General features: G+C 47.3%; 1 protein-coding gene across 1 annotated transcript in view; it reads left to right on the top strand.

Annotated features, from left to right (window-relative positions):
• The window catches only part of ptprt (protein tyrosine phosphatase receptor type T), a 301,390-nt gene that overhangs the window by 198,588 nt on the left and 88,105 nt on the right, over positions 1 to 14,697 (top strand). Inside the window, exons 15-16 of the mRNA XM_064305091.1 lie at positions 4,925 to 5,060; positions 14,483 to 14,515. Of these exons, the coding sequence (XP_064161161.1) occupies positions 4,925 to 5,060; positions 14,483 to 14,515 (169 nt within the window). The remainder of the gene's footprint in view (positions 1 to 4,924; positions 5,061 to 14,482; positions 14,516 to 14,697) is intronic.

Genomic DNA, 14,697 nt, shown 5'->3' with positions numbered 1-14,697 from the left:
TCCTCCTGCTAACGGCCCGATGGCGGGTCGGCGTCGGCGCCGCCGTGGTGTCGGAGCACCGGCGGAACAGAGAGATGAGCCTCCGTCCTGCCGGGGTGAACTCCTGCCCTCAATCAGCGCTGAGAACAGAGCACAGCTGCTGAGGATACACAAGCCATTCAGAAAGAACCAGCTGTGAACACACTCACACACAAGCACACATACACACACTCATACACACAAGCACACATACACACACACACACACACACACACACACACACACTCACACACACACACACACACACACACACACACACACATACACACTACACACACACACACACACACACACACACACACTCACACACACACACACACACACACACACTCACACACACACACAACACACACACACACACACCAACTCACACACACATACACACACTACACTCACACACACACACATCACACACACACACACTCACACCACACACACACACTCCCACACCACACACACACTCACACACACACACTCACACACACATACACACACACACACACACACACACACAACACACACACATCACACACACACACACACACAACACACCACACACACACACACACACACTCACACCACACCACACTCACACTCACACTCACACACAACACTCACCTACACACTCTCACACACACATACACACACTCACACACACACACACACACACACTCACACTCACACTCACACACACATACACACACTCACACTCACACTCACACAAACTCATCAGCGCTCTGTGCAGCACATGCTGTTGGGCGTGTGTTTTCTGGGTTACTCCAGTCTATTCAGCCTGTTTCCGCGCGGGTTTCTCATTTTGGCGGTTTGGGAAGGGGAGCGCTGGTTTCCGCCACACAGGCCAAATTATTTTCCATCTGCTCGGCGGGCGGCAAAAAAGGGCCCGCGGCAAATTTGAGCGGAATCTCGCAATCTCCGCTAAATGGATTTCTGCATTTTTCGCGGGAAGGGGAGACGCCGATCCAATCCCCGCCCCGGCCTCCGTGACATCCGTGAAGGATGAGGAGGATCCTGCCCACCTCTCATTTGCGCGGGGGGATTGTCGAGCCCACTGGCTGATGGGAAATAATGACCGACTCCTCAGCCGAGTCAGAATTTTATCCGCTTCCGCTACGAGCCCTCGCTTACCGCGTCTGCACGTTTTCTAATAGCGCCGCTCGCGACTTAAAAAATTATACAGAGCTCCGGCAGAGGAGCTATAAACCTGCCGTTAATGCTACGGCTGTCCGTGGAATTCTATAGGGGACTGCGATTGGCTTGAGAGAGAGAGAGAGCCTTTTTGCACATCCTTTGTCCTCTCAGCCAAAAATGACCTTATTTCTCTATTGTTCCCAGATTATGGAAAGGGAGTGACTTTGATTGAATGTTCAAAAGGATATTTGCCCTCTGGGTTTTTTTTTTGCGAAGGGAAGCCAGTGAAGTGAAGAGATGAAATGGATTCACGCTCACAACAGAATCAGTGCATTCGTGTGCTTTTAATCGTTTAACATGGTTTAGTTTTTCCATTTAGCCATACAGTCATTAAATGACACTCTTCTCTCCTGAAACATCCAAAAAAAATAGTTATTGCTTTGTGCTGGCCAAGTAGCATTGCACATCACTCAAGATTAAATAATGAAATACTACCTAGCAAATTTTCATAAATCTTCACATGGCTTATTCTATCTTACTACATGACTGTAATAACTGGCTTTTGGCAAACATTAAAGACCCACTGAACTGAAGGTCATTAGCAAAGCACTCAGAAAGGGTCACAATATAAATAAGACCTAGAGGAACTGAGCCAGTGATTGATTTGATATGAACAAATCTATTAATTTGTAAATAATAAGTCCGTGTTTGAAATAAGATTCAGAATTCAAACGAGATCTGCACTATTTATAAGAGAACACTTTCCGCTAAATAAGTACGCGGTGCGCTGACATTGACTACTGAGGTCAGACCTCCTCGTAAGAAATTTAAATACTTTGTGTTTCAGTATTGACGGGAGTAAATCATTTGTAGCTGTGCTTGCTCCTGTTGTGCCAATGCAGTTCTTTCCGGGAAATACAGTTTAGACCCTTTAATATGTACCTGTGAAGGAAACAGTTTAGTCTCTAATATGCACCTGTCAAGAAAATAAGTACTAGGTGTCACCATCCCAACCACATGTACAGTAGATGTTTGCAGTAGTGGATAAGTGCTGACAAAAATAAGTTTTCTTCAAAATTACATTTTCTCTAGAAATGTACATATAGAAGTTGACTTGCATGGATATTTCCATTTCTCGTACATTTATAAAGCCGGGTTACTTAACTGAATAAATTTGGGTCATGTACCAAGTGTGCAGTAGAAGTGTCCGTCATTGATTTTGACCCTAAAGCCTTTAGTTGAACCACAGACCTTTCTAGAACCGCTACAGCACGCCACGCTACGGATGGTCACGTTTGTCCAAGCTGGTGCTCTGCGGCTAACTGTGGTCAGGGAGAAACGGAACAGGATTCAGCCAGAATTTTTTTTAATATCTCATACTCAGAGCTGAACTTTTTTTTCTTCTTTTTACACAAAAAATAGTTTGGCGATTTTAGCGGTCGCTAAAACGAACCCACTGAACTCGGTATACGACCTGTGTGTGTGTGTGGTTGCTAGGGACAGTTGTTTTTTTAAAAATCCAGGCCACAGGACTAAATCCAAGCGACGCAATTTAACAGCGGGTTTTTGCATCTCTCATGTTACGGTGCTGTAATTGTGTACGGTGGGCCTTAATGGCGGCCGCGCTAGGCGGTCGTGCTGAAGTGGAACTGCCTGCAGAATTATGGTTTTTGTGGGCTCTGTTGGGCTCTGTCTGCCAAAGTCACACACAGCGCATCACAGAGGTGTTGGCTGTTAAGTTGTTTGGAACAGTACGATTTCACATTATTCCAACCAGGGGGAAAAAAAGACAAGAAAACAGTGGTTTCTGGTCAAGGCCAATTTCCAGCTGTAATTTTTAAACTGGTTAGAGTTGCCTGAGGTCATTTAAGGAAGATTTCAGTTCAGTACAGTCACTCTCAGTCACACACACTCAGTCTCAGTCACTCTCAATCACTCTGTCACACACAATCACTCTAAATCACTCTGTCACACACAGTCACTCTCAGTCACTCACAGTCACACGCAATCACTCTCAGTCACTCTCAAACACTCTGTCACACACAATCACTCTCAGTCACTCACAGTCACACACAATCACTCTCAGTCACTCTCAGTCACACACAGTCACTCTTAGTCACTCAGTCAAACACAGGCACTCTCAGTCACTCACAGTCACACACAGTCACTCTCAGACACTCACAGTCACACACAATCACTCTCAGACACTCACAGTCACTCACAGACACTCTCAGTCACTCTCAGACACTCTCAGTCACTCACAATCACTCTCAGTCACTCCCAGTCACTCACAGTCACTCTCAATCACTCTCAATCACTCTGTCACACACAATCACTCTCAGTCACACACAGTCACTCACAGTCACTCACAGTCACTCTCAGTCACTTCTGGTCACTCTCAGCCACTCTAAGCCACTCACAGTCATTCACAGTCACTCACAGTCACTCTCAGATACTCTCAGTCACTCTCAAACACTCTGTCACACACAATCACTCTCAGTCACACACAGTCACTCACAGATACTCTCAATCACTCTGTCACACACAGTCACTCCCAGTCACTCACAGTCACTCACAGTCACACACAGTCACTCTTAGTCACTCATAGTCACTCTCAGACACTCTTAGTCAGTAACTCACAATCACATGGTCACTCACAGTCACTCTCAGTCACCCACAGTCACACAATCACTCCATCACTCAGTTACACAGTCACTCAGTCATGTTTTATTCTCTTTTCCACCACCATCCAGGACATGCGTCTATTTCTCATTCTCAAGGATGTCTTTGTGTGTGTGTATGTATGTGTGTGTGTGTGTGTGTGTGTGTGTGTGTGTGTCTGTGTGCATGCATGTATGAGTGTATGTGTGTGTCTGTGTGTATTTGTGTGTGTGCATGTGCTTGTGTGCGCATGTGTGTGTGTATGTGCATCCCATCTCATTGAAACAGCTCCATGCTTTTTCTTCCCATGATCCCCCTCTCCTGCCCCAGGCATAGACGCCGGGTCTGCTTTTACATGTGGCACTGTTGTGCGCAATAACATTTGGATGGGTTTGAAATTCCATTAAAACATTGCCGCCCGCCCCCCCGATTTATTTGTCTTGACACGACATGTCAGTGAGAGAAATGACAATACATCAGCGCCCAAATCATTCCCGCCCCTGTGTGTCCCCCCTGTACGAGCCCAGCTCGGATATGCATGTGCATCGCCGCCCCCCCCATTCGTCAAAACCTGTGCTCCTTTGTGAAGTCACGTCACCTAACAGTGGTCATAGCTTGTCCATTCCCAGATTACAGACCCGATTGTTCCCTTTCTAAAGCCCCTGGATACAGCAGCATGCCTAACAGACCGGTATAAACGTCTGGCTCATTCTTCCACGACTCATGCCAGTTAAATGTGTCCCGCACAGCCACGGAATATTGCATGCCCGTGCGTGTGCTGTGGTGGCCTGTGTTTTTCTCTCTCTCTCTCTCTCTCTCTCTCTCTCTGTCTCTCTCTGTCTCTCTCTCTCTCTCTCTCTGTCTCTCTCTCTCTCTCTCTCTCTCTCTCTCTCTCTCTCTCTCTCACTCTCTCTCTCTCTCTCTCTCTCTGTCTCTCTCTCTCTCTCTCGCTCTCTCTCTCCTCCCATGTGGTCGTAGTGAGCGTGTGCGTGCGCGCGGTCGCTAGGTAAACTCCTCCCCCCCTCTCTGTGATGTCTCTCTGCCCCCTCCCTCCCCCCCTCCCTCCCCACCGCAGGCGCCTCCACGCAGAACTCCAACGCCGTGGAGCCAGAGAAGCAGGTGGACAGCACCGTCAAGATGGCGGGCGTCATCGCCGGGATCCTCATGTTCGTCATCATCCTGCTGGGCGTGGTGCTGACGTTCAAACGCAGGTACCGAGGGGCGGGGCGCGAGAACGGGCTCTCGAGGTCTCCGGCAGGGGTCCCCAAACCTGGCACTATGCCCCCCCCCCACTGTATGCTCAGTTACCTCATCTCCTCGTGCAGGGGCTGAATGTTTTCATTTCGTTTCAGTAACCAGGTGGCCAGATGCAATTAGGACCCCGATGATGATATCAGCCAGCCTGATTTCATTGATTTTTTTAAAAACGGACCATTTTCTGTTTTAATGCGTATTGCTTGGAATGGAAGCATTAGTCTGGCTGACTGATTTAAATGTGAATAATACAGTTCTTGCTTAGCTACCACTGACCCAATATTACCTGGAGAGCTTATGAGGCCAAATCATCCCTTTGATTGTGCAGCTGGTTTGGAAGGTAAAGAAGCATACAGAGGGGACCCCAGGTCTGAGGACCCCAGGCCTGTGTGACTGGATCGCCGCTGGTGTTTTTGGGTGGATCACTCCTAGCCCAGCTGAGGGGAGGGGACTGAGGGAGGAGGTGTTTCTGAGCTGCATTCAGCATACATAGCTTTCTGTCTCTCATTAAGCATGCACACTGGCTTACTCCCATTACATCTCTCTCTCTCTCTCTCTCTCGCTCTCCCCCCCCTCTCTCTCTCTCTCTCTCTCTCTTTCTCTTGCTTTCTCTCTCACTCTCCCTGGAACTCCCCAGTTTCATACTGCTCATGCCATTTTGTAGTGCAGGGCCATCTTATATTATTTATCCTTCCCCACCCCACCCCCTTCATTATTCCACCCAATTGAAGAAGACCTAACACGTGAGGGGGCGGGGCAAGCTACAAGTTTGTGATTGGATGACACCGATGTGTACGCTGCCATTGACTCCCCTGGTGTTATTTGATACCAGTGCCAATCTGTGCTGAAGAAAGATAGAGCTACTTATGAATTTACTCTGATTCCATGAAATCAATCCAGGAGCAGAGTGGTAAAGCATTCTAAATCAGAAGAATAGACGGATGAAAGAATAAATCATGTATATATATGATTATGTTATATAATTTTTATTTATTTATTATAAAATATAAGAATGGGTATGATGTCCTAGCAAAGCTCAAAACGAAATAAATAAATACATTTCGTTTTGAGCTTTGCTGGGACAACATACCCATTTTTATATTTTAATAAATATATATGAATCTTTTTGAATACCAGTGTATTCCTCCTTATAGTAGCTGTGCTAGATATTGCCAGGGAGTGCTTCTGTTCAACTTAGTTTGTGTAAGTGTTAACTTTAGCTTTGTGTTATTGTGAGCTTTAGCCTTGTGTTAGCGTGAGCTCTAGCTTTGTGTTAGCGTGAGCTTTAGCTTTGTGTTTGTGTGAGCTTTAGCTTTGTGTTAGTGTGAGCATTAGCTTTGTGTAAGTGTTAGCTTTAGCTTTGTGTTGGTGTGAGCTTTAGCTTTGTGTTAGTGTGAGCATTAGCTTTGTGTTAGCGTGAGCTCTAGCTTTGTGTTAGCGTGAGCTTTAGCTTTGTGTTTGTGTGAGCTTTAGCTTTGTGTTAGCGTGAGCTCTAGCTTTGTGTTAGCGTGAGCTTTAGCTTTGTGTTGGTGTGAGCTTTAGCTTTGTGTTAGTGTGAGCATTAGCTTTGTGTTAGCGTGAGCTCTAGCTTTGTGTTAGCGTGAGCTCTAGCTTTGTGTTTGTGTGAGCTTTAGCTTTGTGTTAGCGTGAGCTCTAGCTTTGTGTTAGCGTGAGCTTTAGCTTTGTGTTTGTGTGAGCTTTAGCTTTGTGTTAGTGTGAGCATTAGCTTTGTATTAGTGTGAGCTTTAGTTTTGTGTAAGTGTTAGCTTTAGCTTTGTGTTGGTGTGAGCATTAGCTTTGTGTTAGTGTTAGCTTTAGCTTTGTGTTGGTGTGAGCTTTAGCTTTGTGTTAGTGTGAGCTTTAGCTTTGTGTTGGTGTTAGCTTTAGCTTTATCAACAATGAAATTAAACAAGCACAATCAACAGTTAGGTTTACAATATTTTTATTTTTGTTAGTCATGTTGTAAATAGTATTGTGCTACTGACTAATGTTCATTTAAATGTATTAGTCTATGTATGTTAAAGCCAACACCATTGTCTGAGCCTATGCCTGCTGCAGCACCATGAGTTCTGGAAAAAAACACAGCAAAAAAGACCAAAGTGTCAACTGGCTTCCTCCTTCGGCCTGATTTCCAAGGAAACACAAATGTGACCATTTCTGCTCAGAAATCTTGCGATTTGAAACACTGTGTAGCCCTGCAATCCCACATAGTCAAAATCTGTGACATTTTGTGTCGGTTTGTCTGGAAAACCTAACATATAAATGTCAAAACCCGTTTATTTCAAGGCACAGGTTCAAAAAGAAAGATAAAAAAAGGTTTAATTGAAAGTCGCAAATGCAAAGCACACTAACCTTAAGTTTAATTAGCAGAAAACCACTTCATACTGTCTCAGTTTTTACACCGCTCAGTTGATCCCACCCATCGAGAGCTGTGTTCAGACATTTTCTCTGAAATTCACTACATTAGCAGCGGGTGCTATGTGGCTAATCAATTCATTAAGAACTGCATGCCTTTCTCGCATATGCATATGCAAATGAAGACGTTGGCATACATTGATCTGGACGTGTGGAAACTAGTTTTTTAAGAATGTAGTCACATCTTCAGAGCTAGTGACACTGCAGTCCTCTCTTTGAAGACTTGCTGGCCAATGCTGCCTGCTCATTTATGGATAAATCACCTGCCCATTTTCCTGAGAATGACAGCGGTAATGTCATTGTTTCCCTCACGTTCCTGACCTGTGCAGTAGTGTTATTCCCGGGCGTCGTCGATTATCTACACGTCCGCGCGACGTAATTTAGATGCAGCCGAAGCGTCAGGTATATGCGCTGCGTGCGCATCGCTCTCCATCTGTGCCGTGTCGGAGACAGACAGACAGCCAGGTGTGGGGTCTGAACGGGTAGCGCCGTGGAAACGCCCTATCGCGTGTCCTCTTAATCACGCGCGGATCAGGCTGTTCGGCGCTCGCGGCCGACGCCAGCTTGCGGAGGGAGAGGCAGACGGGCGCCGCTCGGCTTTATGCGTTTATAACGAGCGCCGCGCGCGGCTCCTTCGGGTTCGGAATTACACGCCTCCCTGCGCGCACCTGGGCCGCTTTAATGGAACTGGGAGCGGTGCCCCTAATGAGGACGTCTGAGCGCGCTCAGTGCGTTCCGCCGCGGCGGTCACTGGCCCTCAGCGCTACTAATACGTTCAGCATGATATTGCGCTTTTTCAAGAACCCCACTGACGCCGTCCGATGTCACACACACGCACAGAAATGATTAGAAAATGACATTATGACAAGAACTGTATTCCAAGAAGCCCCTAAAAATAAATGAGCAATCTTAAAAAAATCAATGGTGATCTGTAGATGACATTTATAGATTTTGTTTAGTTTGTTTTTGAGTTTTAGTTGAGATGGAAGATAAGGCCCCCTGCACTGCCTTTGCGAGCTCTGCCGCGTGTGTTAATTAATACTAGACAAGGGGCCTGTGTCTGCATAAGTGTGTGTGTCTGTGTCTGTAAATGTGTGTCTGTGTCCGTAAGTGTGTGTGTCTGTGCCCGTAAGTGTGTGTGTCTGTGTCTGTAAATGTGTGTGTCTGTGTCCATGTGTGTGTGTGTCTGTGTCCGTAAGTGTGTGTTTCTGTGTCAAGAAATGTGTGTGTCTGTGTCCATGCGTGTGTGTGTCTGTGTCCGTAAGTGTGTGTGTGTGTCCATAAGTGTGTGTGTCTGTGTCCGTAAATGTGTGTGTATGTGTTCATGCGTGTGTGTGTCTGTGTCCATGTGTGTGTTTCTGTGTCCAGAAATGTGTGTTTAAAAAAAAAAAAATATTTAACCTTTATTTACCCAGGGTAGGTTCGCTGAGCACGGATGCTCTTTTACAGGAACGCCCTGCTTCACACTCATACACATACACACCTGGGAGCAGCCCAGTACAACCACAATCCTCTGTTGTTGGCCACTGAGCAGCTCCACTGGAGGGAGAGAACATTTTTTAGCCAATTAAATCAGGGGATGATTAGGTGGCAAGTTTTTGCGAGAGCCAGATCTGGGATTTTAGCCAGGACACCGGGGAACCCCCTACTCTTTGCGAATAGTGTCATGGGATCTTTAATGACCACAGTGAGTCAGGACCTCGGTTTAACGTCTCATCCGAAAGACGGCATCTCCTACAGCACAGTGTCCCCGTCACTGCACTGGGGCATTGGGGTTTATTTGACCAGAGGGAAGATTGCCCCCTGCTGGCCCACCAACACCACTTCCAGCAGCAACTCAGTATTCCCTGGTGGTCTCCCATCCACGTACTAACCAAGCCCACACTTGCTTAGCTTCAGCCAGTCGGCAGGAGCAGGGTGCGTGGTGGTATGGCTGCTGGCAATGTGTGTGTCTGTGTCCATAAGTGTGTTTTTCTGAAGTGCATAAGTGTGTGTGTCTGTGTCCATGCGTGTGTGTGTCTGTGTCCATGCGTGTGTGTGTCTGTGTCCGTAAGTGTGTGTGTCTGTGTCCGTAAGTCTGTGTGTCCGTGTCCATGCGTGTGTGTGTCCGTGTCCGTAAGTGTGTGTGTCCGTGTCCATGCGTGTGTGTGTCCGTGTCTGTAAGTCTGTGTGTCCGTGTCCATGTGTGTGTGTGTCCGTAAGTGTGTGTGTCTGTGTCCGTAAGTATGTGTGTCCGTGTCCGTAAGTGTGTGTGTCTGTGTCCATGCGTGTGTGTGTGTCTGTGTCCATGCATGTGTGTCTGTGTCCGTGCGTGTGTGTGTCTATGTCCATGCGTGTGCGTGTCCGTGTCCGTAAGTGTGTGTGTCTGTGTCCATGCGTGTGTGTGTCTGTGTCCCTAAGTGTGTGTGTGTCTGTGTCCATGCGTGTGTGTGTCCGTGTCCATGCGTGTGTGTGTCCGTGTCCATGCGTGTGTGTGTCTGTGTCCATGCGTGTGTGTGTCCGTGTCCATGCGTGTGTGTGTGTCCGTGTCCATGCGTGTGTGTGTCCGTGTCCATGCGTGTGTGTGTCTGTGTCCATGCGTGTGTGTGTCCGTGTCCATGCGTGTGTGTGTGTCTGTGTCCATGCGTGTGTGTGTCTGTGTCCGTGCGTGTGCGTGTCCGTGGCCGTAAGTGTGTGTGTCTGTGTCCGTAAGTGTGTGTGTCTGTGTCCATGCGTGTGTGTGTCTGTGTCCATAAGTGTGTGTGTGTCTGTGTCCATGCGTGTGTGTGTCCGTGTCCATAAGTGTGTGTGTCTGTGTCCGTAAGTGTGTGTGTCTGTGTCCATGCGTGTGTGTGTGTCTGTGTCCATGCGTGTGTGTGTGTCCATGTCCATGCGTGTGTGTGTCTGTGTCCATGCGTGTGTGTGTCCATGTCCGTAAGTGTGTGTGTGTGTCCATGCGTGTGTGTGTGTGTCTGTGCCCATGCGTGTGTGTGTCTGTGTCCGTGCGTGTGTGTGTCCGTGTCCATGCGTGTGTGTGTCTGTGTCCATGCGTGTGTGTGTCCGTGTCCATGCGTGTGTGTGTGTCCATGTCCATGCGTGTGTGTGTCTGTGTCCATGCGTGTGTGTGTCCATGTCCGTAAGTGTGTGTGTGTGTCCATGCGTGTGTGTGTGTGTCTGTGCCCATGCGTGTGTGTGTCTGTGTCCGTGCGTGTGTGTGTCCGTGTCCATGCGTGTGTGTGTCTGTGTCCATAAGTGTGTGTGTTCGTGTAAATCAGACAAGTGGAGCCGGTATGCTCATAAATAGTTGAGCCCGCCCCGTTCAGCCGTTGGATGTAGAACAGGGTCACGGGAGAAGAGCACTTAGCCAGCGGTGCCCTAAAGTATCCAGCTTTGCCATCATCCATATTTCATACCAGTTACACCCAGAAAGCGGGACCCCACTGTTTTATATATCAGAAGCGTTTTCGTGCCGTTCACCTCCGATGAATTATTTGCAGAAAAGCACTTGCGGTAAGGGAGTAAACTGCTGTTTTAATTTTTCATGGCTGGTGATACATATGTTTCTGAGTTGTACAGACAGGCTCCATTTTAAAAAAAAGAAAAAAAAAAGAAAAGGCAATGATGACGCAGAAATGAATTGGACAACCTGACGTGGCCCTAATGGTGATTTTATGTTTTTTGGTGCGCTCGCGCTGGCTCTGGGGCCCTTGCGCTTTGCTTAAAATCCACTTCTTATGAATTTCACCCTAAATTGTGTTTAAGTATTTATGCCCCTAAAGGAGGAACTGATGTTCATCGCTGACTGTATGCTCACAATGCAGAATGAGGGGCAGAGGGGTGTCTTTCGTAACCTAAATAAATTGTGTGTTGTTTAATTCAGCAACCTGTGAAAGGTGCTTCCTTAGAGTTATATAACACGTTCATAAGCAGGCCATAGCACCTTCATAAGCACTACATGGGCCTACGATGCAGTCTGCGTTACCTCATTCTATTACTGCAGCAATAAGGGTAATGCGTTTAGAGATGAATAACGAGGCCGTATGTGCTAGATCTGATGAACTTTCTTCTCGTCTGTTCCTGTGAGTGCAAAAACAAATGATAATAGTGACTGTGTTCAGGAGAAGTCTCATTACACACTGGTGCCCTGTATTCACTGTAGATTAGCAATGGGCTGAGCCTGGAGGCAGTTCTGCTGTGGCCACATGAGCATAGTAAGGTAGAGCGACTGCTCAGCTGTAAATTTGTATATGCCCTACATGATATCAATAAAGTATTATTAATAATAATAATAATAATAATAATAATAATAATAATAACAATAACAATAATGATAATAACAATTCATCTTTATCAGACACAGTGAAATGTCCAGTGTTAATTCAGGTCTATCAGAGATTATATGAGTCCGTTCTGGCCATAGTGGACTCATAAAATACTCTGTAATAGTTGATTTAGCCCTGAATGTTCTGAATACTGCGGAAAGCAGCCACTAAGTGAATCAGAAAACGCAGTGTATTCTTACACTTCATAAAAGGCGCTGTAGGTTTGTGATTGATTTGTAATGTAGCAGCGGACAGGAGACTGCTGCATGCCGTGTGTGTAATTTCTATGGTTGCAGGCACGATTCGGCTGCATGGCGTGTGTGGGATTTCTATGGTTACAGGCACGATTCGGCTGCATGATGTGTGGATTTATGTTACGGACGATTCGCTGCTGATGGATTCTGGTTACAGGCACGATTCGGCTGCATGGCGTGTGTGGGATTTCTATGGTTACAGGCACGATTCGGCGCATGATGCGTGTGGGATTTCTATGGTTACAGGAACGATTCGGCTGCATGATGCGTGTGGGATTTCTATGGTTACAGGCACGATTCGGCTGCATGATGCGTGTGGGATTTCTATGGTTACAGGCACGATTCGGCTGCATGCCGTGTGTGGGATTTCTATGGTTACAGGCACGATTCGGCTGCATGATGTGTGTGGGATTTCTATGGTCACAGGCACGATTCGGCTGCATGATGCGTGTGGGATTTCTATGGTCACAGGCACGATTCGGCTGCATGATGCGTGTGGGATTTCTATGGTTACAGGCACGATTCGGCTGCATGATGTGTGTATTTGGGCCTGTCAGTTCTTTGGCGTGTTGCAGAGAAATGAATAACGAGTGGCAGGTTGATTTCTTACCGGGATATTGAGAAATAATACAGTTTCCGCTGTGCGTAACGTTATCTATGTCTTCGCCATATCCCGTGACTAATAGCTATTACTGGCACCGTATGGAGAAAGCGTATGTGAAACCAGCTGGGAGAGGCTGCTTCGGTTGTTTAGGCTTGTGCGTGTTTTGCTGACTGAATTTTGGGGCATTTTGCTGGTGCAGGTCTGTAGAGGGGCTTCCTTTAATCGGAGTAGCTGATTTAGCTTCAGTCCCAGGTGAGTCTGGCTTCCCCTGGGATGAGCTCCCCATGTAAACTGCGGCTACATCTTATACCTGGAGTGTTCCCTTAAGGGTGCAACAGCAGATATAGGCATGAATTACCATATAGGCCAACCAGAGAAGTAGTTCTCTGTATAGGCTGCTGGTAGCCCCAGGCCCCAGTGCATGATTAGCTTAGCACGATGCTACAGTAGTTCACCCCAGGCCCCAGTGCATTATGAGCTTAGCATCACACTTGTGCTCCCCAGCCCTGAATGTATAATTAGTTTAATGCTGTGCTACTTGCTCCCCAGGACCCAGTGCATGATTACCTTAGCATTATGCTAATGAAACTACGCTGGCTAATCAGGTGACTGCAGTCAGTCTGTCACCTGCAGGTCAAATGTATTCCTTCACTGTGATGACTGCTAGTGGGTGAAGAGGAGCAGAGTGGTGGTTTCCAAACTGGGGAAAAAAAACATTGGGGTTACAAACTCTGTGGTTGCAAAACCACATCAGAACCGGCTAAAAGTGACTCTCTACGCCTCTACTGCTCCATCAGTCTAGAACGACTGTGGAAGTTGTCTTTAGTGTGGTTGGTGACTTGTATTGGTGACTGTGGTTGTGAGGTGACACTGGTTGGGAGATGACTGTGGTTGGGAGGTGACTGGTTAGGAGATGACTGTGTTTGGGAGGTAACTGGTTGGTATGTGACTGTGGTGGGGATGTGAATGTGGTTGGGAGGTAACTGTGGTTGGTAGGTGACACAGGTTGGGAGGTGACTGTGTTTGGGAGATGACTGTGGTTGGAAGGTGACTGTGTTTGGGAGATGACTGTGGTTGGGAGGTAACTTTGGTTAGGAGATGACTGTGGTTGGGAGGTGACACTGGTTGGGAGGTGACTGTGTTTGGGAGATGACTGTGGTTGGGAGGTGACTGTGTTTGGGAGATGACTGTGGTTGGGAGGTGACTGTGTTTGGGAGATGACTGTGGTTGGGAGGTAACTTTGGTTAGGAGATGACTGTGGTTGGGAGGTGACACTGGTTGGGAGGTGACTGTGGTTGGGAGCTGGCTGTTTGGGAGGTAACTGTGATGTGCTAGGTGAGTCTATTGCATAAAGTAGAACATCAATGGCATGCACTCTTGCTTTATGAGTGAACCTCAGGTTTCATTTAAAAAAAAGGCATTTTTGAATGACCACTTCCCGACCCAGTAACCGGGAAGCCATCCATCCATCACGCCCGTGCTTTACATCGCCTCAGACGCACCGTGAACCATTCCCGCACGCCCATCCGCCGAAGCAGAAGACCTGCGCCTTCTGCCCCACCCCCTGTCAATCACCTCTCACGGCATGAACGTCTTCACGGAATGCAGATGTATCGACTCATTTGTTCTGCTCTCAAACCGAACGGCACGGCTTTGTGTCGCAAAATGTCATCTTTGCAGGGCAATTTGTGTGCACCGTGTGTCAAATTTAACACGGTAAAAAATAGCAATAATGTGGCAACGGCTTTCATGCGATAGTCTCACGCCCTGTCTCTTCTTCCTCCTCCCGGCCATGCGACTCCTAGAGACATACACACGTGGAGAGCTCTGAGCGTGGGGTATTGTATGTTTATTTCTGGCTATGCATCCTCACTCCTCACCTCCATCGTTTTTTTTTTTTTTTACCCGTCCGTGTGCTCGGATTCGCCATCCATCTCTTCCACGCGCACGAGAAACGCGAGGCCCTGCCTCTCTGAGGCTGAAGCCTCTGTTCAGGCTCACAGTAACGCCCTCCATTCCC

This window comes from Anguilla rostrata, chromosome 13, assembly GCF_018555375.3.
Source record: "Anguilla rostrata isolate EN2019 chromosome 13, ASM1855537v3, whole genome shotgun sequence".
NCBI lineage: Eukaryota > Metazoa > Chordata > Actinopteri > Anguilliformes > Anguillidae > Anguilla > Anguilla rostrata.
This window is presented reverse-complemented; position numbering and strand designations above follow the sequence as displayed.